This window comes from Eumetopias jubatus, unplaced genomic scaffold (genome assembly GCF_037043125.1).
Source record: "Eumetopias jubatus isolate StellerSeaLion01/CBP00866 unplaced genomic scaffold, mEumJub1_p1.0 scaffold_2, whole genome shotgun sequence".
Lineage (NCBI taxonomy): Eukaryota > Metazoa > Chordata > Mammalia > Carnivora > Otariidae > Eumetopias > Eumetopias jubatus.
In genome coordinates, this window is record NW_028274808.1 from 125,636,296 (window position 1) to 125,663,236 (window position 26,941).

General features: G+C 39.2%; 1 protein-coding gene across 1 annotated transcript in view; it reads left to right on the top strand.

Moving 5' to 3' along the window:
* Positions 1 to 20,784: 20,784 nt before the first annotated feature.
* HPGDS (hematopoietic prostaglandin D synthase) overlaps positions 20,785 to 26,941 on the top strand; it is a 38,209-nt gene continuing 32,052 nt past the window's right edge. Inside the window, exon 1 of the mRNA XM_028117790.2 lies at positions 20,785 to 20,926. Coding sequence (XP_027973591.1) covers positions 20,794 to 20,926 — 133 coding nt within the window. The 5' untranslated portion in view covers positions 20,785 to 20,793. The remainder of the gene's footprint in view (positions 20,927 to 26,941) is intronic.

Below are 26,941 nucleotides of genomic sequence, written 5' to 3' on the forward strand. Positions count from 1 at the left end.
ACCTGACAATAATCTCCCAGGTCATAGGACCATCAACTCTGTATGACGCATTGATCCCCATGGACTCGAACTGAACATTCTTTGAGCTATGTACATACCTTGGCCTGAAGACGGACACTGAACTATTAACCAGTTTTCCATAGAAATAAGTTTTGCAAGATTTGGACATCAGATAAAACAGTCCAACATATTTCAGTTAAAAGCAGTCATATGGTATCTCTGGAGGAATGACTGTTTGGCAAACAGAAATACAAGTATTGAACACATATGCTAGAAAAGCAATAGACATTTTCTTGGAGCTAAGGATACGACTTTTGATTCAAAACTGAGCTCAGTTTGGACAGTATGTTTGTCTGTCTGTTTGTTTGCTTGTTTAAATGAATCAGTAAGGACATGAACTATATTTTGTGTATCCAATATAAATGTTATCCTTCAAAACCAAGCCAAATACACCCAGAAAGATTTTGGCAGGAACTTAAGAACCAATGGTATGGTAGTCACTCAAGGCTTTAAACCAAATAACATATGATGAAAGTTCAAGCTCAATCTGAAAAATATTTTCAAGTTTGGTTTTATTCAGGCCAAACTGTTTTTTAAAAAATATTTTTTAGGGGCACCTGGGTGGTTCAATCAGTTAAGCCACGGGCTCTTGATTTTGGCTCAGGTCATGATCTCAGGGTCCTGGGATCCAGCCCCACCTTGGGCTCCATGCTGGGGGACGGGGACTCTGCTGGAGGATCCTTTCTCTTTCTCCCTCTGCCCCCCCTCCCACTCACATGCTTGCTCTCTCTCTCTCTCTCTCTCTCAAATAAATAAATAAATAAATAAATAAATAAATAAATAAATGTTTTTTGGGACACCTAGGTGGCTCAGTTGGCTAAGCACCTGCCTTCTGCTTGGGTCATGATCCCAGGGTCCTGGGATAGAGTCCCGCATTGGGCTCCTTGCTCAGCAGGGAACCTGCTTCTCCCTCTCCCGCTCCCCCTGCTTGTGCTCTCTCTCTGTCAAACAAATAAAATCTTAAAAAAATTTTTTTGTTGTTGTGGTAAAATATCTGTAACTTAAAATACACCATTTTAGCCATTTTTTGAAAGATTTTTTTTTTAATTCATTTGAGAGAGAGAGAGAGGGAGGGAGGGCAGGAGCAAGGGGGAGGGTCTTTGGGAGAGGCAGAAGCAGACTCCCCGCTGAGCAGGGATCCTGCCGTGGGGCTGGATCCCACGTCCCCCGAGACCATGACCTGAGCTGAAGGCAGTCACCTAACCAAGTGAGCCACCCACGTGCCCCCCATTTTAGCCATTTTTAAGTATATAGCTCAGTGGTATAAGTCCATTCCCATTGTTGTGCAGCCATCATCACCATTTCCAGAAATTTTTCATCCTCCCAACAGATGCCTAGTTTGAGAATATATGCAGGTTTGGCTTTTTAAAATGTTGATTCCCTAAAAATGTCTTTTGAAGAAACTTGATTACTTCCTAGTTCCTTAAAAGAATGTGCATCTGAGTTTATCACATGAGTTCAGTTTGTTCAAATGCATGCTTTGCTCTTTCTGTGTTTTAATTCTCCACTTGGGAGCACTAGAAAATAACCCTACTGGGCCAAAAATTACCCTGGATTATATTTTCATCCCAGGTAAGGTAGTGTGAAAATTCAGTCATAGTGATGGCATTTACACATATGAATGATCAGTATTCCACTTTAGGAAATAACTTTTGGATCTGCTATCATGGTGGTTCTATTTTTTAAAGGTATATCTAAAGTAATTGAAAAAAAGAAAACACCAAGAGTTTGAGGCCAAAAATTCAGTCTCTGTTTCTCTAACCAAGTTGGAAAACCGTATCTTTCATTTCAAGATGACTGCTGGTCTCCAACTATTATGGATAGGATAGAATTAATAGAGCTAATAATTTATAATTTCTTGGACTTAGAGGAATGCTTTGTGCCTTGAGTTTAGCTGGGGCAGGCATTATAATCTCACTGATTGGGCTGTAGGGTTAATTCTGAATCTAATTTAGATGCAGATTCACAGAGATTGAGAATCCTTAGATGATATGAATTGGAACAGCTACAGAGCTCAAGGACATCAAGAAAATGACATTCCAGGTCATTGCTACTTCCTAGAAACTCAGCTGTGTGACTCTTGAGGGGAAGGATCTTGTCAATCATGTTCACCCTTATACCACTGATTTCTGAAATAGTGCCAGGCATAGAGAAGACACTCAAAAACTACTTCTAGAATTAAAGAATAACCCCGATCCCGCTATACAACACATACATACATATCCTTGTTTCTACCAACATGAAGGTACAAATGAGATCACGTTAACATTAGTTGCCCAAATTTAACAGGCTCAAGGCCTTATCTGCCTGACTAGTGGTTATTAGCCTTCCTCTCTCCAAATCACCTGCAGTTTTTTTTTTGTAGACATCCCCCAAGTGTGCCTCGGTGGTGTGTCTGCTCCTGTGCTGCTGCCTGTGGTCCACAGCAACTTGAGGGAGCGCCTCCTCATTCTCACTGCTGTGGCTAAGTGGTTGGAGGATGTGAGCATGATGCTGCCCTAAACAAGAGTGCTGGTCTGGATGTTCCCGTGGCTGGAAAATCCTCACTATAGCAAATGACATAGTGTATATATGTATATGTGTGTATGTATGTATATTTCAGTGTTCTGGGCATTGGAGCCATGCTGCCTCCCACAAAGAAATAGAGAGAGGGGGCCCCTGGGTGGCTCAGTCGGTTAAGCTTCTGCCTTCGGCTCAGGTCATGATCTCAGGATCCTGGGATAGAGACCATATCGGGCTCTCCCTCTCCCTCCACCTGCCACTCCCCCTGCTTGTGCTCTATCTCTCTGTCAAATAAATAAATAAAATCTTTAAAAAAAAAAAAGAAAGAAATAGGGAGAATCCTTCCTTCATCCCAACTCAGTATTATGCTTTGGACATAGGAAATCACATGGCCAAGTCCAAAGTCAAATGGTAGAAAAGAATACCATGTCTATTGTGAATCCACAGTAAGTATGGGAAAAAATAATTCTATAGCATGTCTATAACACATATAAAGAGAACCCTGGAAATCAACAAGAAGAAAAGATGAAAAACCCAATAGAAAAAAAAGGCAGGAAACTTACGAAGAATAAATATAAATGACAAAGAAACATAGGATGCTTACCTTATGTTCAGCCTTATCTGTAATCAAAGACATGCTAATTTAAAGCCCTGTGACAATATTTTTTACCCATGAGATTGGAAAAGAATAAAATAACATTAACTCATATTAGCTAAAGAATAAATTTGTCCAACTTTCTGGATGTCAGTCTGGCAATGGGTATTATCATTTAAAAGGTACATAACTAATTATTCAGCAATTCTCCTTCCAGGAATTTATCCTAAACAAAACAAAACAAAGATTGTGCCAAGATCCATGTACAAAATATTTACTATGGGTAAAAAAGAAAACATGGCAAATGAATTGAAGAAAGCTCTTTGTTCTCTTGCTTTTGCCTGAACATTATCATTAGGTACCTGGCAGAGCTAAATTAATCACTTCATGAGCAGCATATAATCACAGATTTTGCACAGTGACATAGTAGACTAAATTTACCGGGAAAGTAACACATTTACCACCACCAACATGACGAATTTCTTTTTTGCACTAAAAAAATGTGCTTTTACTGTGAAACATCAAAAAATCTCTCTACAGGAAGGAGAAAATGAGATAGGAAAAGAAAGATAAAGCAGAAAAAAACTGAAAAGAGAACGGTTATCAGGCAATTCCTTATAACATGTTTTCTGGGTTTCATGGTGGGTCTACAAAAAGATGGACTTTTCAGCATCTTACATATAGATTGTGAACCTTAGCAAGCCAACACACTTCGTCAGGAATCTGTTTAGCAGATATGAAATGAATGGAAGGAAGAGATGAGCAGCATAATTGATAGAGAGAATTTTGAAGCAGTTTCTAGTAAAGTGGCCTGGGGTGGTCAGCCCAGGCTCGTTATTCTGAGGGTCTTCCCAGTGGGGGGGTGGGAGGAAGCATGGGCGGGCATGGTGGAGGAACAGCTTCTCAGTTGCTGCTCACAGTCTGTCAAGGCTAGAACACATTCAGGGACTTCACCTCCCTCCGTGACATCACCTGAGTTACACAGAATGGCGCTGCCCCTATTCTATTTGCATATTATCTTCACAAAGCATTTTAATGTCAAGATTTTTTCCCCCTCTTTACTGTCACTTTTGCTATACTTTTCATTTTATTTAACCAGTTAAAAATTGCTGTGCGTGGCAAGTAGACAAAAGACAAAATGTAAGATCTTTCCCTCCAGATCTTTCCACAAACCCATGTTCCCACCCTTCCTACCCAATTCTCCACCCCTCATCTCAGCTCAACTCTCCTGAGGGATGGCTCTGCCCAACTGTTCATAGAGAGGAAACAGGAATCTCAAATCACTATGTGAGCATGCGAACTGCTATTTGGACCATCTGACAAAGAACAAAAAGTTGGTAAAAAGTTAAAAAAATATATTAAGCTAATATGTAAATCGATAGATATATTAAGTACTTTGGTCCCAACTACTAGCCAGAACACAGCTTTGATTAGGGCACAACGACTCCAGGACACATTAAGCACAGAGATAGTCTCAGAGGAAATGACTAACGGAAAAAAGATTAAGAAGCACTTGGTAAGACTGACTCACATTGTTCAGTTTAACGTGTATTTCTAAATTTAATTTTGTGTATTTTCAGCTTTAGGAACAAAATAACATTTGAAAGGATTTATACTTGAAAGCCTTTGGATTTCAAGCTGATTAGTCTAGTTAAAAAATGAAGTAATTAGAGAGTTCTAAGCTTGTAGGGAACGTTCCGTGACACTTCTTTCCTTATCCTAAAGGCTCTTCCCTCTGTGCCAAGTGGTTATAAACCAAAACTTTGTGAAGCATTTTGGGGAAGTTGTAAAAGTATAGGCTTGCAATCAACAGAACTGAGTTTGAGCACTAGCACTGCAACCTAATAGCCGTATGACTTTGGGTAAACTTGCTTAATCACTCTACACCATAATTTTCTCATCTGTACAGCAGGTCTAATTCTATCTGCCTTACAGACGTGCCATGTGCATTAAACAGCTCCACAACTATCATTATCATGAAATAAGCACCAAATATTTGAATTGAATGCAATTTTCTCACTTCACTTAAATTTTTATGGAAATTATTTTCCAAAACTACATATCTGTAAGAAAATTATTTAATAAATAAAATACTCGATTTTATATCCCACACCCTACATGGTCTCTGTTTCCCCAAGATTCTCCCTGCTCCTCTTCTTTTTAAGACTGAGGGGTAAGGGACGCCTGGGTGGCTCAGTCGGTTGAGCGTCTGCCTCCGGCTCAGGTCATGATCCCAGGGTCCTGGGATCGAGTCCCACATCAGGCTCCCTGCTCAGCGGGGAGCGTGCTTCTCCCTCTCCCTCTGCCTACCGCTCCCCCTGCTTGTGCATACTCTCTCAAATAAATAAATAAAATCTTAAAAAAAAAAAATAAGACTGAGGGCCAGGAGTTGAGAAGAGGTAGGGCCATCAGGAGTCTAATGCTTTCTCTGCTTTTAGATAATCCCCTTGTTTTCAGTCCTGAATCTCAAGTCCACTTTTATAGGTCTTGGAGCTCTGGTCTTCTGGGTTCCTCAGGGTTATTAAGATAGCGTCTCCTTAGTGTATGTCCTCCTCTCCACCGTTAGAGAAACTTGGGTCATAGCTTTGACTCCATGGGTTTGATTAAGTGTCACTCCTCCATTTGCTTCCTGTCTGCCAAAAAGTTTTCTGAAATGCGTCTTATACTCTTTACTTCTCCCCTTTCTCTTTGTCCTTTCTGACTACACCTTTTATGTACTTTTCCTCTTCTTTCTATGTGTTGACACACGCTTAACCAGCTGCTTTGGAAACAACAAGTTGGAAAATTGAAACAATAGGATTTAAAACTAGATGTGAGAATGTAATTTTTAAAAACTCAGGTAAAGGATGTATAAGAATTGGAACTTTCCAGTTTCTGGAGATCAATGCATACATTTAATTTGAGCACTTCCATCATCTAAATCTGAAGATGATGCAGGAAGAAGATTGAATACTTTTTTTTTAAACACATTTTTTTCAGGAATTTTGTGATCCTTACTCTTTGAATTTGTAAACAAGGCTTAATAAACAGGATCCAGAGGATGAGAACTAAAACTAAACACTCAACTGGCTTAAGTTCAAACTTCACTTTTGGAAATTCAAAGTGTGTTAGAAGATGTCTTTGACATTGATAAAAGATGCCTTTGATTTTTTTGAAAAGAATACTTTGCATTTGCTAAAGCTGAAAATGTGAGCCATGAACAGCAACTTAATCTGGGTGGCTAATATGTGTCAGAACAGCGTTTTGCTTGAGCTATGTAGCTGAAGAGACTTTGCTGTATTCCAGAACATACTTATCTCTCCTCAGCTGTCTTAAAACAGGAAACAAGTAGAAAGTCACAGTTGATATATGACTACCACTACATCCAAAGAAATAAAATAAAAGGCAAAGATTCGATTTTTTTTTTTTAAAGATCTTATTTATTTATTTGGGAGAGAGAGAGAGGGAGCATGGGGTGGGGGCAGACAGAGTGAGAGAGAGAAGCAGACTCCCCGCTGAGCACGGAGCCCAATAGAGGGCTGGATCCCAGGACCCTGAGATCAGACCTGAGCCAAAGGCAGACACTTAACTGACTGAGCCACCCAGGCGCCCCCCAAGATTTGTTTTTCAATATTTACAAAAACATAGTAGCATTTTAACATGAAGTTTAAGTCAATATAACATACAATTTCATATGAATTTCTATTTATTTGCAGAAAATATTTTTTCTGCAAATTATTTGTCTTTCCAAATTGGGCCTAACAAAATGTCTGCAATGAGTAAGTCTCTGTTAACATCTGCTCCTTAGTCTGGCTTATTTTGGAAATTTAATTAGGTCACTCAATATTTCATGAATCAAAAAAAACCAAAATATAAATTTATTAGAATATGCATTTGCCAAACAAGAAATACATTTGCCAAACATTAGCAAATCTTCTTTCGGGTGTTGAATCAAATTATACAGAACTGGATCATTTTAACAAAAAGCATAATCAATAAAGGGATAGATCTGCTTGGAAAAGGGAATACCTGTGCCTGTCCATCGAAGCATCTTTTATCTTCGATAGTGGTGGAAACCTGAAAAATGTCTTATTTAGTTTTTTCCTTTCAAGTATTCTCACTAGACACCAAAAAGCACACATTGTAAGAACAAACCTCTATAGGAGACGTCTTAGAGTGCTGGGACCAGTGTTCATTCCATGTCGGGTACATGAGTGTTAATTGAGTGATAATGTCATGTTATTTACTCCTTTACGTGTATATTTTTCACTTCTTGATTTAACAGAAGTATTTAATTGAGGCAGGTTGCTCTCTTTGAAAGAACATAGCACTTTGAGAAGAAATCACAAGGATTTTGAGGAAGGAAGGGAATAGTCACATGGCCAAAACACCCTAGCCAGCAATTATACAAAGATGCTGTGATCACAGCACCACTGCATCTGACATTTGTTACATAAGCCACAGGGACTGTGTTAATATTTAGGAAGCAATTCCTTTCAGAATCACATTTACACATCTTCTTTGAGTTGGTGTCCACAGATGACAAGTTAACAATTTATATAAATTCCTCCAAACCCCAGACTGATACTGGTAATTCTGGATCTTTTCCCCAGCCTACGGTGGTTCATTCGGAATTGAGGCCTGGAGCTTCCCATGAGCTATTGAAACTGCTACCTCAACAAAATATCCATAGTGCTGGAAAACGTACCATTCCCAGCCTTCATGGATTAGGTCCCAGCATTTTGGAAACAGCTGATATTTTCTCTCCATATAGCTCAGGCTCATGAAGAACCAAAGTTCTCCTATAGCAAAATTGTATCTTGGAGGCCAGAAAAATATGTTTTTTTTTTAAAGATTTTATTTATTTATTTGACAGAGAGACAGAGAGAGAGAGAGCACAAGCAGGGGGAGCAGAAGGCAGAGGGAGAGGGAGAAGCAGGCCTCCTGCTGAGCAGGGAGCCTGATGCGGGGCTTGATCCCAGGACCCCGGGATCATGAACTGAGCCGAAGGCAGACGCTTAACAATTGAGCCACCCAGGTGCCCCAGGAAAAATATGTTTTAGCATAACTTTGTTTATTGTTTTCTGGACCTTTTTGTTAACTTCGCTATAGATGAAAACTGCTTCTCCTTTGCTTATAAAAACTTGTTTTTGTTTTTTTTTATATTCTTGTATAAGTCTGTGCTCTAGGTTTGAAGCTTCATCTAATTTCTATAGTCATGGCTTAGAATTTTCCTTCCATTAGAACTCTATCTCCCTTATAGACACAGGGCAGCAGATGTTAGTTGTATTAGCAGAACCAAGATTTCTTGATTTCCTTCGTTCTAAGCAATTTCCTCTCTGCATTATAGGCCAGTCAGAAAGAATTCTGCCAGAAATCTTATATGTTTGATAGGAAGGCATGCAAAATCAATTTCTAGAATAAAAAGGTGAAAAAACCTGCTTAGGAGAAAGAGAACAGAAATTTACTTGATATGTAGAGTCAGGCTAAAGAAAGATGAATAATCCTAAAAATGGTGTCAGAAAATGATAGAAGCCTGATAGATTGAGAAATATATGCATATAAATATATATTTATGAGACAATCTAATGTAGTAATTAATAGCAAAGACTCTGAAGGTATACTAGCTGGCTCAAATATTGGATCTTCTGCTTGCTTTGAGACCTTGGCAAACTGACACTGAGTGAGTACCAGGTACACGGTAGGTGCAGATCTCAGAGTTTGCTATTATTAATCCCCTATAGAGTTTTGGAAATTTTCTGACATGTTCTTATTCTCCAAAATCTCCTTTAACAAGGAGTACACTTGTTGTGATGAGCACCGGGTGATGTATGGAAGTGTTCAACTACTATATTGTTCCCCTGAAACTAATATTATACTGGATGTTAACTGGAATTAAATGAAAACTTAAAAAAAAAAAAAAAAAACCAAAATCTCTTTTTTCTAGATTTCACGAGGAAAACTCACCTCTTTCAAAATACGTAAAAAATCCAAATATATAAATTACTTTAATAAATACGTTTTAGTTGCCTGCTTCTTGATAAATTCTAGGAACATGCTTTAATCTTACCAAAAAACTCTCTCTAAATTACACTTTTGTCTGCATGACTTTAGTACCTGTAAATAGTGAATCCATTCTGTGACCTGGGATTATCAGAGAGGGTCACCTTCCTCTGATCCGAGTATCTTTTCTTTGTTGCCAGATGTGGGGACAAAGACAGCTTGTGCCCCTGTAACTTTCAGTCTAGGAGCTCTGTGTCCCTCTGGTCTTAGTTTTCATGTAAGAAAAGTGTTCAGGGGGAAATTATGTCATTGACTAATAGAGCGGAAAGAGACTTCAGAGGTCACTAGGCCAATTCTTTTATTTTCTAAGAACTGGAGTTTTGAGAGGAGATGAGATGCTTTTGGGTAACAGGACAGGGTAAAGGCAGAGGAGGATGTAGGGCATGCCTTCCTCCCACAGTGTATGTTGTAATGATACAGAGGGGACAGTAATTGATTCTGGAAAAATCTTAAAAAGCAAGTCAATTTACTCTGTTGTAATGCTTATTTCCCCCATTCCTGACAGAAGAATAAACATGGAAACTCATGTATAAGATTAAAATATTCGAGGAATGTTGCATCTAGAAATGCTTTCATGACATGCCCTAGGCAGTTACATAACCATACTCAAGGATATGCACACCATTTATGATGTTATTTTAGGGGCATTAAATGAGACAATACATGCCAAGCACTTTGCTTAATGCTTGGCTCACAGGAAGCAGTTAAAAAATATTAGCTATTTATATGACTATTATTTACTTACCTCTGGGAATCCTCTTTCAGGGAAAAGGCTAGGCAGAAAAATATTTACTCACCATCTTGGAGATAATTATTGTATGATTCTTCACAGTATCTGAAAAGTCAGGTAAGAATAGTGTTATCCCTGTTGAAATCTGGGGAACATAGACACTAAAGATTTGCAAGCACATTTTAATTACCCAAATAGGTTAGAATCAGAAAGAGAAACATAGTCTTCACTTCCTGACTGCTCCGTCCCAGGTTTAAATACTTTAGTTTCTGATGTTTTTAGTTTCTCAAGTAACTTTCTCAAATAACTGTGAAAAGGAAATCAGGAAGCTGAGTAAAGGAAGTTCTGTGGGCTTCTCCTGGAGACTTCCTTCTTTCTCCATCAACAGAGGAGCTGGAAAAGTAGAAATGGGTGTGTTTGAACACTTCCCCTTTACCAAAACAAAATAATAAATAAAGAGGAACCGATATGTGGGCTATTTTTTTAAGCATTATATTTATTTTTCCATTTTTAAAGATTTCACTGATTTATTTGAGGGAGAGAGAGAAGCAGATTCCCCACTGAGCAGGGAGCCTGACACGGGGTTTGATCCCAGGACCCCAGGATCATGACCTGAGCTGAAGGCAGATGCTTAACCCACTGAGCCACCCAGGTGCCCCTATTTTTCCATCATTAAAGAAATATGTAATAACTACTGATACTTATCAAGTAGTGACTACAAATCAAGCAATGCACTGAATGATTGAAATACATTAACTTGTTTGATCCTTTCAACTTGGAGAAATCAGAATGATTTTTATCATTACCATTTCACAGAAGAGGAAACTGATGCAGAGGCTGTTGGTCTGAGGAAAGTTCCAGAGCTCAAAGTGGTAGTGTTGAAATTCCAATTTCAGGCAAGCAGTCATGCCAGGTTGGAAGTCTTCATCAGGACCTTATATGACCATGTGCCTACATTGGTTGGAAAATCAGAAAAACAAGAACGAATTGGGACTCTGAGTCAATGTTGTATCGTGAACAGCAGTTAGGAACTCGCTAATTAAATACCACAAGGCTAAGAGAGCTCCAATTCCGGAGCCGCCAGAGAAAAATGAAGGTATATTCAGTTAAGTTCTCATTGTCCTTCAAATGCTTGTGTGGGCATTACCAGACAGATTGTCACATGCATTCATAGTTCTTTCTCACGCAGTCCAATCTGGTGCACAGGGCAGACGAGAAGGGCATGGGGTATGCAGAAAACAGCGCTAGCCCAGAGAGAATCAAGATAATCCATGAGGGGTGTTCACCTGAGTCACCTCCTTTACCTTTCCCACATTCAAGCAGATCATTGACTCAGCTCATTTCCTCAGGAGAGGATGAAGCAGGGTAAAAAGTAAAAGTTGTTTGGCAACTGCTTCTCTTTCTGGCTTGTAGCTCCAAGGCCTAACCACGGAGAGGGCAAGGACTCTTCGGCAGACACTGGTGAAGGGAAACCATCCTCCCTACAGACCGCCGGCTGACAGCGTTAATTAACTCTCACGAACACTCATCACCTCTGTGTAAGCGTGGAGGTGATGCACGCGTCTTTTTTAAGCGCACATCTATGCACTCATTTAATGCTCTCAAAACCTCATAAGGTTGTCGTAATATTGTTAAGAATGCTCCGTGAGGGGGGCGCCTGGGTGGCTCAGTGGTTGGGCTTCTGCCTTGGGCTAGGGTCATGGTCTCGGGGTGCTGGGATGGGGTCAGTGTGGGGCTCCCCCGGAGCCTGCTTCTCCCTTTCCTCCCCACTTGTGCTCTCTCTCGCTCCTTCTGTGTCTGTCTCTGTCTCAAATAAATAAATAAAATCTTAAAAAAAAAAGAATGCTCCATGAGGGCAAGGATTTTTTTTTTTCTGTTTTTGTTTACTGCTTTACCTCTATTATCCAGAATAGCACCTGGCAAAGATTACGTACTCACTAAATATTTAAACAATATGGCTCTTCGGAGAAAAGGAATGTAAATGAAATAGGCTAGCAGCGATGAGAACTTAAGGAATCCTCGTAAACATGTGATTTGTGGGAAAATATAATATTTGGGATCATTCATTCAGCAAAGATGTAGTAGTGCCTATGATGTGCCCAGCATTCCTTCCCATCGTGAGGGCGCCACACTAAACTGAACAGTGAAATGCCTGCTCTTATGAAGCTCACATTCTGCTGGTGGCGGGGTGGTGAAAACAAACCAAGAAAATACACTATTTGTCAGACACGGTAATGAAGAAACACACAGCAGGTGAGGGATGAGACTGTTGGAGGAGGGTTCCAGGGAAGACGTGGTCAGCCAAGCGTTCTCTAAGGAGAACTAATGAATTGCAGAAGCCAGCCACGTGCATATCCGAAAAGAAGGCTTACTTGTGTTCACTTTCTCTCATTCTCCGGGAGCCTATGGTGTTAAGGTTTTTAAACATAGATGAGCATGTAGCAATAGGCACACATCAGCACCTGTAACTTTGATTTTATCAACTGAACGCAAATATGTTAGGTTATTATTCACACACAGAGATCCTATAAAATGCCAAGAAGAACCAGAAGTCTTTGCAGGATTGGACTGTTTGGCAGGCATATCTCATCTAAGAAATGAAGGAAGAGACTTAGGTGGAAGTAAGTCGCTTCGTCTCTCATTGGCTTGTGACTGTCACTTACTCATCGTATAAACCCAAGATGCAGTCACTGATGAGAGCATAGAAGATACTAGAGACTCCACAGAGACATAGCACAAGTAAGTGATAAGATTGAACTCTACAAAGTTAAGAAATGAGATAGGGTTATTTCTCCATCTTAGTGTTTTTTATTACTGTGATATTCTGTGTGTGACTGAGCAACTGATACCTATTTTCACCATGCCACTCATTCAGCTCTCATTCAGAGCTTCTTTGTTAGTGGCCAGGTAGAAATCAAACAGTAGTTTCTTTTCTTTTCTTTTCTTTCTTTCTTTCTTTCTTTCTTTCTTTCTTTCTTTCTTTCTTTCTTTCTTTCTTTCTTTCTTTCTTTCTTTTCTTTCTTTCTTTCTTTCTTTCTCTTTCTTTCTTTCTTTCTTTTCTTTTTCTTTCTTTCTCTTTCTTTCTTTCTTTCTTTCTTTCTTTCTTTCTTTCTTTCTTTCTTTCTTTCTTTCTTTCTTTCTTTCTTTCTTTTTCTTTCTTTCCTTTTCTTGAGGATAGGTGAAGGGGCAGAGGGAGAGGGAGACAGAGAATCTTAAGCAGGCTCCATCCTGGGCCCGGTGTAGGGCTCAATCCCATGACCTTGAGATCATGACCTGAGCCTAAATCAAGAGTTGGACACTTAACTGAGCCACCCAGTCTCCCCAAAATCAAACACTAGTTTCTAAAAGAAATATAGGTACTGGAGATTTTGAAGGATTTTAAGATTTTAAAAGATCCTTTAAGTAGATATTAGCATAAAAAATGCAGTCAGTACTGGAGGAAAAGTTCTTCCAGAATTTTCCCCACTAATATTTTCAGTGTGTGAAGCCTTTAGAGAAGTTCTTCTCTTTTTGTTTCCTTCTCTTTTTTCTTTCTCCCTCCCTCCCTCCCCCTTTCTTTCTTTCTTCCTTTTGCTTGCTTGCTTGCTTTCTTTTTCTTTCTTTCTTTCTTTCTTTCTTTCTTTCTTTCTTTCTTTCTTTCTTTCTTTCTTTCTTTCTTTCTTTCTTTCTTTCTTTCTTTTTCTTTCTTTCTTTCTTTCTCTTTCTCCTCCCTCCCTCCCTCTCTCTCTCTCTCTCTTTCTTTCTTTCTGTTTAGGGATTTTCTTTGTAATATTTTCTATCATTTTAAGGCTCATTTTGTTGAAGCATCTCCATGTTTTGCCAAGAATTGCATTCTATCATCATTTGGTTTCAAAGGTAATTTAAGGCATTTACTCCAGACTAAGAATTTGAGCTCTCAGCTCCCAAAGGATATTTCAATTATTCCTCTTGCTTTGGCTTTAACATGAGGCAACAATTTAAAATATTTAGTTGGTCTTTGGTGGGAAAAGAGAGATCCTGGCTTGCCAATGCAAAATTAAACATTCGGGATTCGACTGAAATCAGTATTTTACTCAGTTAACAAAAATGCTTATATTTATTGTCCTACAATTTAACTCCAACCTGGCAACTTTTCCAGAACCGAACTAGACATGCTCAGGGACCCTGTGAAGGAGGGAAATCAACATTCTTTACCACCAACTGTTAGCGGGTAATGCAGTGCTGTTATTTAATGCCATAATGGGCAAGAGGTTCTTATGTAGACAATAGCAGCTCCTGTGATTGCTCTCTAAATCCACTTTTTACAATTCAAAACACTACAGTCTATATGATGGGATCACAAACATTATACTCTATGCTGGTACATTTTGTGTAGGTTAAATACTGGTCAAGTTGGGATCTAGTTTGCTAGATCCCAACTTGACCAGTATTTAAATTCACAATATAAATTCACAAATAATCTTTGTTCTTATACTTCAGACTTGTAGGTTATTGCATTACTACTAGGCATATATAAAACTGTATCTGGAATTCTTGAGTATGTTTGACATTCCTTTTATTTAAGAGTAAGAGCTCATGTAGATCAACACTTTTATCAGTAAAATAAAGATAAATAGCATTTAGGTTTTGAAGCGAATTGCAAATGGTTAATACTTAATTCCTTATTTGTGAGTTTTTCTATCCATCAAAATTACTCCAAAAATTCAACTCCTTTTTTCAGTTACCTGCTGAAATCTTGAAGGTATGTAACATAGTAAATGAATATTAGCCTCCTTGGCCAGAGTTGAATTTGGATGGTTATCTCCGTTCTGGCAGACATTAGCATTTTTGATACTGTTTTACTGTGCGCTTACAGCAACATACAGATTAGAACATCAGTTCAGTTAAAATGAAATGGTTTTATTATAGCTTGTACTTTATCAATGACTGCATTAAAATTGCCTCTGGGATTGAATAGTCATGTGTTTTGTGGTTGTTAATCAGTTGAAATGTGCCAGTGTTACCTTAAAGAAAAAGAGCTACAAATGAGGAGAAAGAAAGGAGCTCCCCAAGACAGAACTTTTCAAAAACACTATTATTTTCCATGTAAATATTAATTGATTAATTATTGATTAAATAATTTAATTATTTATCTTATGATTAAATAATTAATTAATTAAAATAATTAAATATTTAATTAACATTAAATATATATTAAAAGCTAAATCTTCTTTTGCATTTAATGGCTTCATCCATCTGAGTTTACAGGTGAAAGTGTCTATGCAGGGGTTTTATGAGTCATCATTCATATGTTCTTTGAGAAACTGTGTATCTTGTTTTTCAAACACAATTCTAAGTGGATTCATCAGATAAATCTGATGAATCAGGAACTTTATTTTTTTTAAAGACTTTTATTTATTTGAGAGAGAAAGCATGAGCAGGGGGAGGGGCAGAGGGAGAGGAAGAAGCAGACTCCCTGCTGAGCAGGGAGACCGATGTGGGGCTCCATCCCAGGGCCCCGAGATCAAGATCTGAGCCGAAGGCAGACAGACGCTTAACCGAGTAAGCCACCCAGATGCCCCTTGAATCAGGAACTTTAAATGACTTCTTCAGAATGGAAGGAAGCCAGTGGTTAGTTTTAGTTGTAAAGGAAAGCATTAAGCACAATCAGCTTACCTTTTTACTTCTTGTCCTGTATCATTTCAGGAAACATTTTGCAGCATGCCCTACATGGGATTCTTAACACGGAGTGACAGTGTTCAGGGCTCAGAAATGAAGCTCACAGGGAACAGCATGATACTAGGATTTGCCTAGGCCAGGCAAAGCATACTTAGGTCTATCATGCAGCTGGGTATTATTTCTATATATTATGGGAAGCTGGGATCTAATTCTGTAGAGTTTTCTTCTTTGTCTCAGTCTGGTCCCATTAGATCCCCACCGAAATGGCATGTCTGTCATATATCTGCGGTTCTGTTTCCAGACTCTACACACCTCTAGATGTCTGGTCCTGAACAAAAATCACATTATCCTCATTACAAGGTTTTTTTAAAGTCTTGCAATCTGGTAGGTCAAGTCCTCTCCTTCTGTTCTCTTAATTTGTCTTGGTTATTTTGGTCCTTAGCATTTCCATTTGAAATTTAGGCTCAGGTTTATTCACAGATGCTCTTGAATTTTAAATACAAACAGTAACTTTGATTGCAAATAAGGACAGTGTTGTCCCTTCCTTTGCATTCCTTACATATGCTGTTTATTGTCTTATCTTACTGAGTTAGCTGGGCCATCCAGGGCTATGTTGAACAGTAAGGGTAATACTGGGGTTCTCATTATTCCTGATGTTAAAGAAAATGCTCCTATTTGCTCCCCGTTATGTATGATGTTTGCTCTAAGTTTTTTTTGTAGCGACTCTATTTTCTTTTGGGCCTGGTGTCTTTCATGAATGTAACTAACTACCAATTCAATTTCTTTACTGGTTAGTGTTAAATACAGGCTTTCAGGGGTTGTTTTTTTCTTTTTTTAATTTGACTGTGTTAGTTTACATATTTCTAAAAATTTTTCCATTTAAGCGTTCAGATTCAGGGACATAAAGTTATTTGCCATGTTAGCTTATGATTTTGAATGATCTATTTCATCTGTTCTTATGACCCCTTTTTGTGTATGATATTAATTTTTGTGACTTTTCATACATTTTCTTTATCAGTTTTACTAGAGGTTTACAATTTGACCTTTTAAAAGTTGTATATAAAAGCTTGCCAGGCCCTAATTTCAAGCAGTGCATCTCTATACACTCTCCCATTTGAGTGGGAACCTTTATTCTCCTTTTTTCTGAAGGAGCTACCCTCCTGGATGCCACTGCCTCTCTCAGAATTCAGGGTCCTGCTTTATTTACCATTTTACAGGTGAGGAAACTAAAGCTAGGGACAGGTGATTTGCCCAAGGCCATTCAGACAGTAAGTGGCAGGGGTGACCCCCAAATCACACATTCCCTTTGCCACTGACCTGCTCTGCCCTTGAGCCTCTTCCTCACTGCGTCTCTCGGTGGGAGCGTGATGTCTTACTTTCATCCTTTTTAACCCGTCATCCTCATGAAGTAAAGACTTTAACAGAGTGAGATTATTGTAACAGAAATATACTGCCAAATGCAGTAAGAGGGGAAAAAAAATTTTTAGGCACTGTCCTCTTTGGTGATCATTAGCTTATATTATAAATTGCCTTATAAATTTTCACCATACAAATATTTACCTGGAATTTATTCCGTTAGGGTTTTTTGTTTTGTTTTGTTTTTTGTTTTTAAGATTTTATTCACTTAGGGGCGCCTGGGTGGCTCAGTCGTTAAGCGTCTGCCTTCGGCTCAGGTCATGGTCCCGGGGTCCTGGGGTCCTGGGGTGGGGTCCTGGGGTCGAGCCCCGCATCCGGCTCCTTGCTCCGCGGGAAGCCTGCTTCTCCCTCTCCCACTCCCCCTGCTTGTGTTCCCTCTCTCGCTGTGTCTCCCTCTGTCAAATAAGTAAATAAAATCTTGGGGCGCCTGGGTGGCTCAGTCATTAAGCGTCTGCCTTTGGCTCAGGTCATGGTCCCAGGGTCCTGGGATCGAGCCCCGCACCGGGCTCCCTGCTCTGCGGGAAGCTGCTTCTCCTGCTCCTGCTCCCCTTGCTTGTGTTCCTTCTCTCGCTGTGTATCTCTGTCAAATAAATAAAATCTTTTAAAAGAGAGATTTTATTCACTTATTTGAGGGAGAGAGTGCTAATCAGAGAGCACAAGCTGGGGGAGAGGTAGACTCCCCACTGAGCAGGGAGCCCAATATGGGGCTTGATTCCAGGACCCCAGGATCATGACCTGCGCCGAAGCAGATGCTTAAACGACTGAGCCACCCAGGTGGCTCTCTTCTGTTAGTTTTTATGCAAAAGCTTTATAAAATATAGAAAGGATTTGAAGAATCCATAAATGTTTCCAATTGCATTTACATTTACTTATTTTTCATGTTCTAAAAATGTGCACATTTACCCTAAAAAACAAAAGTCTTCAGGTTTGGAAGTTTTGTAGCTGTAAAAATCAAGAAACCAGACTTGTGCTCAGTAGAAAATATAATTCTGCAAGTAACTACAGGAATGTGTTGTGCAAGTACAGCTTCATTAATGAGTTATGACTGTTGAAAGGATGTTCTAGAAGGAAAGATAAGCATTTGTCAGATGGTCACGGACCTGTGCCAAATCTTAGATTTAAAGATATATTTGCAGAAAACTACAGATAGCTGCCAACTTACACTAATGACTTCTTAATGTCTTCTTTACTTGAGTGAAACACAATATAAAATAGCATGTTTTTGCAAATGAACCACAACAAACAATCCCTGTGTTTTCATGCAGAATTAGGAGGTAGACACTGACATTTACATGGCATTTGATCAAATGAGAAAAAGTTATATGTTTAATTTTTAATATTGATCATAACAGATGTATATAAATCTATTCATATAATGTTTGTAAGGAAAATGCATATCATGTCTCTGTTGCTGAGGAAAAATTGACCTATGACAGCAAAAATCAATAAAGGAAAGTTGTGTAAAATGTTCGCCAAATAAAAACTGCAACCAAGAATGACACTTTTTCCACTCTGAAGGCTTTTCTTGTTCTTTTGAGATTTAAAAACAGATGGATCAGGGAATTGTAACCACTACGCTTTTTATGTCCTAGATAAGAATGTTCCCTTTATTGTGATTACATAAGTATTTCCTTTTTTTCAGAAGGAAGCTTGCTACTTTACATTTTTTATTGGCTATTTTTGTACTCTCCTATTTTTCCCACTATTTTTTTCTAAGCTCCACATTAAGCTTCATTTAGTCCTAACCCCAAATTTGAACTTCTTCTATGCATATTTCTCCCCCAAAGTACTGGGGCTGTAAATCTTGGAATTTTCATTAGTTCACTCCAGTAAATTCTTCCCTCTAGAGAGAGCACTCCCTCACATAGTGATGTGTGTGGCAGGTGCCACGTGTCACTTGGGTGCAGACTGGACTGGCTAACAGGAGTGGAATGGGGCATGGGATGTTCAGAGTGACTCTGTTTCTAGCAAGGAGCACCAGCTCCACCCGCAACACCTGGACAGGGCAAACCAAGGCCCAGAGAAGTGGACTCACCAGAAATCACTATCATCATCATTTCTTGGATCTTGAGGGGGTCTAGATAGGCAACCGGACAGTTGTTTGCAGTCACCCTCACCATGAATGCACGAACTTGGCAATCTAGATTTTTATGGTTTGTGTTTGACCTTTTATGTGATGTGCTTTCAAATATATTTTTTTAAGATTTTATTTATTTGAGAGAGAGAGAGCGCGCGCGCGCACAAGAGAGAGCGCATGAGCCAGGGAGAGGCAGAGAAGCAGACTCCCCGCTGAGCAGGGAGCACAATGCAGGACTCAATCTGTTCGGATCTGAGGACCCTGGGATCATGACCTGAGCAGAAGGCAGAAGCTTAACCGACAGAGCCACCCAGGACCCTGTGATGTGCTTTCAGATAGAATTTTGTTTTGAGACTTCAGCCCAACTTTTCTTTCTAGCTAACATTCCATTAATATCCTTGAAAGACTTCCTTAGCAGAAAATGAACTATTTATACTTAAACCACTTAAAATTAATGATATTTATGACTTCTATTCATGGAATTACTATGATTATTATTTATTTTTAGTGTACTGTATTCACAGTGTTTATTCTTGACCATAGAATGAATTCAAAGTTATTATTGTTGATAGCTAATAATTATTAAGTATTTAGCATTGTGCTAAATGTTTGACATGTATTATCTCATTAGATCTCCAAATCCATATTAGTACCTCTATTTACAGAAGTGGACTTTGAAATTCAGAGAGATTTTATTGATTAGCCCAAAGATACATAGCAACTAAGAGGAAAATCTGAATTTCAAATGAAAATGTTTCTTTCTCAGTTGCCGGATCATCATAAAATTACCATACGTGCTACTACTATTCCTTAAAATCATTGTTTATAAACCATGACAACGGGAGGATACAAATCACAGAAAATCACAAAATTATAACGGCCTACAACTACCCAATGCCGCTAGTATTACCCAACTCTCCGAAATTTAAGAGAAGTTGCAACCCAGCGGCGTGGATGCAGTAAAAAAAAAAAGAGAGAGAGAGAGCGCAATGTTTCCCTAAGTCATTGATTCCTAGAGGGAAATGCCACGGGGGTGGGAAGAGAGCAGACGGCCAGCTCAGGCTGGCAACGCGGGCTCCCATCCTCTTGCATGTACCCTGTTCTTGAAATCCTCATCCAGCTGTCCTCACAAACTCAGCTGTGTCACCAAAGCAAACAATAAACCAAATGTCAAATTACAAGTGAGTAAAGGCAGGACAAAAACAGCTTCAAATGGAAAGTTTTGGACTTTATCCTCTGACAGTTGGTGTATAGATAGATAGCCTCTCACTCTGAATTTTTTTGTAAGTAAAATTTGAGTCTGGTTATTTCACTGGAATGTTCTAGCTAGTTTTTTTTTTTTTAAGATTTTAATCATTTATTTGAGAGAGAGAGCAGAAGCTGGGGGGGGAGGGGCAGAGAGAGAGGGAGAAGCAGACTCCCCGCTGAGCAGGGAGCCTCACATGGGACTTGATCCCAGGACTCTGAGATCATGACCCGAGCTGAAGGCAGATACCAACTGAGCCACCCAGGTGCCCCATCCAGCTAGTTCTTAAAGAGAGAGTGATGATCTTAATTCTGTCAAGTTTTCCCCATATGTTATTAGGATTCAGGCTTTGAAATATTCTCTAATATCTCCAGTTGTCTCAAAATATGCCATAAAGTTTTGAAAAAAGTCCCCAAAGGAAAATGTTGAAACATCTCTAGAGGGCTGTTAAAATAATCTTTCAATTTTTCTTTTTCCAGAATCATACCATGCCAAACTACAAACTCATTTATTTTAATATGAGGGGGAGAGCAGAAATTATTCGTTACATATTTGCTTATTTGGACATAAAATATGAAGACCACAGGATAGAACAAGCTGATTGGACTGAAGTCAAATCAAGTAAGTGGCACAAGTAACAGTTTATGAAAATGTAGGGAAAATATGTCTCCAAAACCTTCTGTCTTTCCTCAGGGAAATGAAAAAATAGAGGTTTTTAAATCTCATGTAGCTTTACATTGAGAAGCAGCAGTTCAGGCAAGTTAAATAAATGCTATGTGGCCCAAATTTTCCTATTCAAGATGAAAACACAAACCTCACAGAAAGAATATATAAAGATAAACAGTAAGAAGTTTTGTCATAAGAGCTGAAAGAGGGAATACTGAAGTGAGTATTCTTGACAACTCGAATTGGATGGGCTTACTACAGATATCTACAGTGTTCTGACAAAGGATCGGATATGCTGCTCTAACAGAAAACCAAACTCAAGGTGGCTTAAATAAGAAGGAAATTGTATCACATAACTGAAAATCCAGAAATAGGACAGGTTTCAATAGATGACTTTATTCATTTTTCCTCCACTGTGTGTTGCCAGCATCATGAGGCTAGTAGCAATAAGTTTGCTGCAATTTCAGCCCCACAGCCTTGAACAGTAACATCAAGAGGTATATGAGAGAGAAAGAGCACTGCTTCCTTAAGTGTTCCCAGAAGAATGAACAAAAACTCCCAGAAGGCCTTAGCAAACTTGTCATGTCTCACTGGCTCAGATTGGGTCACACATCCATTTCTGAACCAGTCACTGACCAAGCAGATGGGAAGAACCTTGAACCATCTAGTCTACCTCACAAGTTGGGGTTAGAATCAATTTTCATGAAGTACGTGACTATTCCAAAGAAGGGTGAATATGTGAACAAAACTGGGATGTTTGATCAGACAAACATCATGATGATGAGCAAATTGATCAGACAAACATCATGATGAAGAGCAAATATGATGAAGAGCAAATTGACAAATTGGGCAGGTAATCCAATGAAAACATGCTAGTTAGCACTCAGGACAAAGGGGAAGAATTAGAAATATATTACATTAAAAAGTGTGTGGCTCTCAAGTAAGCTGTAAGTCAGCCTCTAGGTGCTATTTTCTTTTCTTTTTTAGAATGAAGAAAGGATAGTTGAGCTAATTCTTTGCCCATCATGTCTGCCTAGAAATACTAACTAAATATTATTTGTCTAAAATTCACATTTTTGTGTTGGTATTATTACAAATTTGCTTAAAGATGAAGTTGAAAATAGTTGAAAACAACTATTGAGTATATGAAGACTTTTGGGCACCTGGTGGATTTCGTTTAATTTCTCCAGCATGCCTTCATGGGATGTATTATTGTATCTATTTTATAGTTGGGATAACTATAGCACACAGAATTTATGTAATTTTTCCAGGTTCACAGTCCTAGCAAGGTAAAACTGTTTTTCAAACACAGGTCAATTTCATTGAGTGGCCCAAGTTATTTACACTAGATAATGCCAATAACACCATGATAACTGGCGTATTAACAATACGTATCGCCAGATGCCTTTTGGAAACATGAGTTCCTTAAAAATCATTAGCCCTGTAGCCACTCTTTTCCTTATTAGAGAACTCTTCCCTGGTGGGCTAGAATATCTTATTTCCTGTTCTCATGAAACTTTCTCATTAATATCTAAACTTTTCCCCTGCTATCAGAATTTGTACATGGGATTTTTGATTCTGTGGTTATAAAATAGGTGAAATTTAATTTTATCCATTAATTAAGATGGATAACAAGCTGCAAAGATGTTACATATAACAAATTCTGCCTTTTAGTTTTTAGATATAAATTCTTTGAGTGCCTCATACCCTATTCTATCTTGACTTTTCATTATGTTATTGAAAATGGAATTGCCAAATTTTCTTAATATTTTCATAGATTCTTTTTTTTTTAAGATTCCATCCATTTATTCATGAGAGGCAGAGAGAGAGAGAGAGGTAGAGAGAGAGAGAGAGGCAGAGGGAGAAGCAGGTTCCCCAAGGAGCAGGGAGCCCGTGCGGAACTTGATCCCAGAACCCAGGGATCATGACCTGAGCCAAAGGCAGATGCTTAACCATCTGAGTCACCCAGGCACCTAATATTTTCATAGATTCTTAGAGTGGGAAGGTATCTTAAAGTTTATGATGGTTAGTGTGTATATATATATATAGTTTCCAATGCTTTAACAGACACCCAGCACAAGTGGAACTTAAGAAACAAAATGGACATTTGGGAGGGGAAAAAGAGAAACAAATCATGAGAGACTCTTAACAATAGAGAAGAAACTGAGGGTTAATGGAGGGATGTGGGTGGGGGATGGGCTAAATGGGAGATGGGGATTAACATAACGCTTGTTATGATGAGCACTGGGTGCTGTATGTGAATGATGAACCATTGAACGCTACTCCTGAACCAATATTGAACTGTATGTCAACTAACTAGAATTTAAATTCAAACAAAACAAAACAAAAAACAAAAACAGACACCCAGCCCAAAAATGGACTAAAGAGGATAGCAGTTTATTTCTTTTGCATAAAAGCCCAAGCTGATATGGCAGTTCTGCTCCACAGAGCTGTCAAAGATTAGGTTCTTTTTTTCTGTTGATCTGCCACCCCTGGTTGGTTGTCTTATTTACATAGTGTAAGAGAGTCCTGTCTCCTTCCACATTCCAGCTCACAGGAAGTGTGAGAGGGAAGGAGGCACATCTCTTTCTTTCAACCGCATGACCAGAGAGTTTTATACCTCACTTCTGCTTATAGCCCCTTGGCAAGAACTTCTTCACATGGTTACACATTACTGCAAAGGGAAGCCGGGAAATCCTGACTTTATTGCTTTGAGAAAAAAGGAAAAAATAAATGTTAAAAACAGTTTCTTAGAAATTTTAGCTGGCCTCATCTCCTACCTGATTTAGGAGTGCTCTCTGGTGTTGGAAACCCTCTATGATCTCCCCTCTGTGAGAACCTAGAGTATCATTGGATATTTCTATTAAAAAGTTCTTCTAGGTTGGGGCACCTGGGTGGCTCAGTCTGTTAAATATCTGCCTACGGCTCAGGTCATGATCCCACGGTCCTGGGATCAAGCCCCTCAGCCCCTCATGGGGCTCCCTGCTCAGCGGGGAGCCTGCTTCTCCCTGTCCCCCTGCCTCTCCCCCTGCTTGAGCACACACATGTTCGTGCGTGCTCTCTCTTTCTCTCTCAAATAAATTAATAAAATCTTAAAAAAAAAAAAAAACTTCTTCCAGGTCAAACCTGGTGGACTGTGCACAGGTATTGACATTTTTCTTCTCTTTTCAAATAACATTAAAGTACTTCTTTAAAAAAAAGGGGGGGGGCAAAGCCCTACAAGGACAAAGACATCAAGCTTGCATAAGAGAGCACAAAATTCTTAAAGCTGGAAAACAGGTCAAAGAATGGTAAGGTGACTAAGTAGGCCCGTGATGCCCAAATATAAGCCTGGTAGAGGCGAAGGCAAGCCGAATCACTGCAGGGAGCCCCCAGAAGGCTCAGGAATTGGTAGCAACAGAGAACTCTAAAAGCTGAACCAACAGAGGGTGGACTGGAAGCATGTGAAGCAACAGCATGACCGCCCTGGAAGAAGTATGGAGATGACTCTCAACAGATGACGGACCAGAGCTTTGTGGGACAATAGGCATTTCTGAGGCCACAATACTACAAGCGGGACTCAGTGGAAGCCTAGAAACTAAATCGTGAGACCCAGAGCCCTTATCCCCTGCTCCCCAATCAAAATGCTACACCCAGACGGGTATCTCTCGGGCAGAAAGAGTTCTCTCAGAGGAAGCTGCTCAATCCCAGAGAAATGTCTAACAGACTCTGGACAGGTGGGAGTCTCAAGGCCATGGCCCAGCCCGATCCCATATACACTGAGATTCCAATTAGCTTCTATTCCTTTCGCTTATTTAAAACAGGAATGGAAAACCATAAATTAAGAGATAATTGTGAGAAGGGCTCTAATGTGAAACAGACATAAACAAAGAAGCAGAGGGAGAAAAAATCAGCTGAGGGCATCAGGGCGATGTAGCAAGAAAAAAACTTCAAAAAATATAAGACCCTTAGAGATGGGGCGCCTGGGTGGCTCAGTCGTTAAGCGTCTGCCTTCAGCTCAGGTCATGATCCCAGGGTCCTGGGATCGAGCCCCGCATCGGGCTCCCTGCTCTGCGGGAAGCCTGCTTCTCCCTCCCCCACTCCACCTGCTTGTGCGCCCTCTCTTGCTGTGTCTCTCTCTGTCAAATAAATAAATAAAATCTTAAAAAAAAAGACCCTCAGAGAGAAAAATTCTATATATTCTGAACAAGCATGCTATAAAAAGGAATGTTCAGAGACAAAAAGATTTTGAAAATTAAAAATTTGATACAGACAAAACAAATGAAATCAATAAAATGATAAAAAATAAGGAACTCCTCCAGAAAGTACAATAGGAAAAAGAAATAAAAAATAAGAGAAAAAAGATTAGAAAAATTGAGACTCAGCAGGTTTAGGATGTCCAATGTCTCAGTGAAATTCTGGGAAGAAAGAAGGAAAATTTAAAAGACTCTTCCTTATATAAAATTAAAATTTATCTCCTCAGTGGCTTTCATACACCGGTCTTGGACATACCATTTTAAATCGTGGGAAGGTGATTATTCCTTCTTTCACATCCAATTATTTGAAGCAATTTAGTATCTTTAAGACATCATAGAGAAAAAGCCACTGCTGTGTAGACAGTTCAATGATAATAGTCTGAGTGAAGATAAAGGTCACTGGCTGAATACGGAACTGAGTCTCAGTTAACTCATGCATCCATCCCTGTAGTTACCAACTTTTAGAACTTGCTTGATTGTTTTTCTGATCATCATTGTGACTATCAGCCCAAACTTCTCAGCCCTGGCTCTACTTCTTGATTTAGATACTGTTTCCCATGAACTATATCAGATCCGCAAGGTAGGTCCAAGGACAACTCTCTTCTCTTCCTTGAGTGATCCATTTATAGCCCTTGGTTTGGATTTCCTCACCACCCAAGAAGGACAAGCTGCTGTTAGACTTAATGTGTGGTGCCTGGGGAATCACAATGTTCCAGGCATAGGAACAGCGCAGAGCACAGTGGGACCACCACTCCTAGCACAGGTCCAGATACTATCCAAAGACATTTTACCAAGATTATAGTGGTTATTTTGACAGCCATATCCCACAGCCTTATATTCAGCGTCACTAAATTCCTTAAAGCTGTTCGACAGGTGCTCCTGTTGGATTACATCTCCAATAACTCCAAAGTTATTAATTTTTTTCTGGAACCAAATGAAGGACTTGGCATTTGTCTTCTTAAATTTCTTCTTGTTAGATGCAGCCCGATATTCCAAGTGTTGGCAATCGTCCCAAGCTTGGCTCAAATGCTGCTAGTAGCTGAAAGCTTACCATCCCACAGGTCTTCCATGGTGCCAATGCTAAAAAATTATTCTTCATCTTGAGTTAATATCTGTGCCTTTTAAAGTACCTTTGAATTGTAGCTCTGCATTTTAGAGATAGTCGGAAAATGTCCAATTTTTCATCCGTTTGGCAGCTGTACCATATTTGAAGATGGCTTTTAGGTTTCTTTTGTCTTCATTTGTTTTATCTCCCCCAGTAAAGAGTGCCAAGTTCTCCAGCCAATCCTTATAAAATGTGGTTTTCAGACCCTTCTCTAACTTGGATACACTTCTCTGGGTTTGTTCATTTTGAGATGAACAATGTAAATGTTCATTTACATGTAAAAATACATTTTTAATGTATTCTCAAAACATGGCTCTTAGAACTATCAAAACAGCTGAGCAAAAGTTCCAGCTGAACTCAGTCTGAATCTCACCTCTACCAGGTATGTGACCTGGACTATTTATATAACTTCTCTTCACCTCACTTCCTCATTTGTAAAATGAGATAATAGTTAATGCCTACATCATAGGGTTGTTGTAAGTACTAGAAAACCTAATGGGTATGTTAAATATGTAGTACACTGCCTAGCATAAAGGAGGCCTCCCTCAAAATGTTAGGCATGTTAATTCCTAATCACATACTTTGCTTCAGATGAGGCATCACAATTTGTGTCGGCTGTCTTTGGGACTC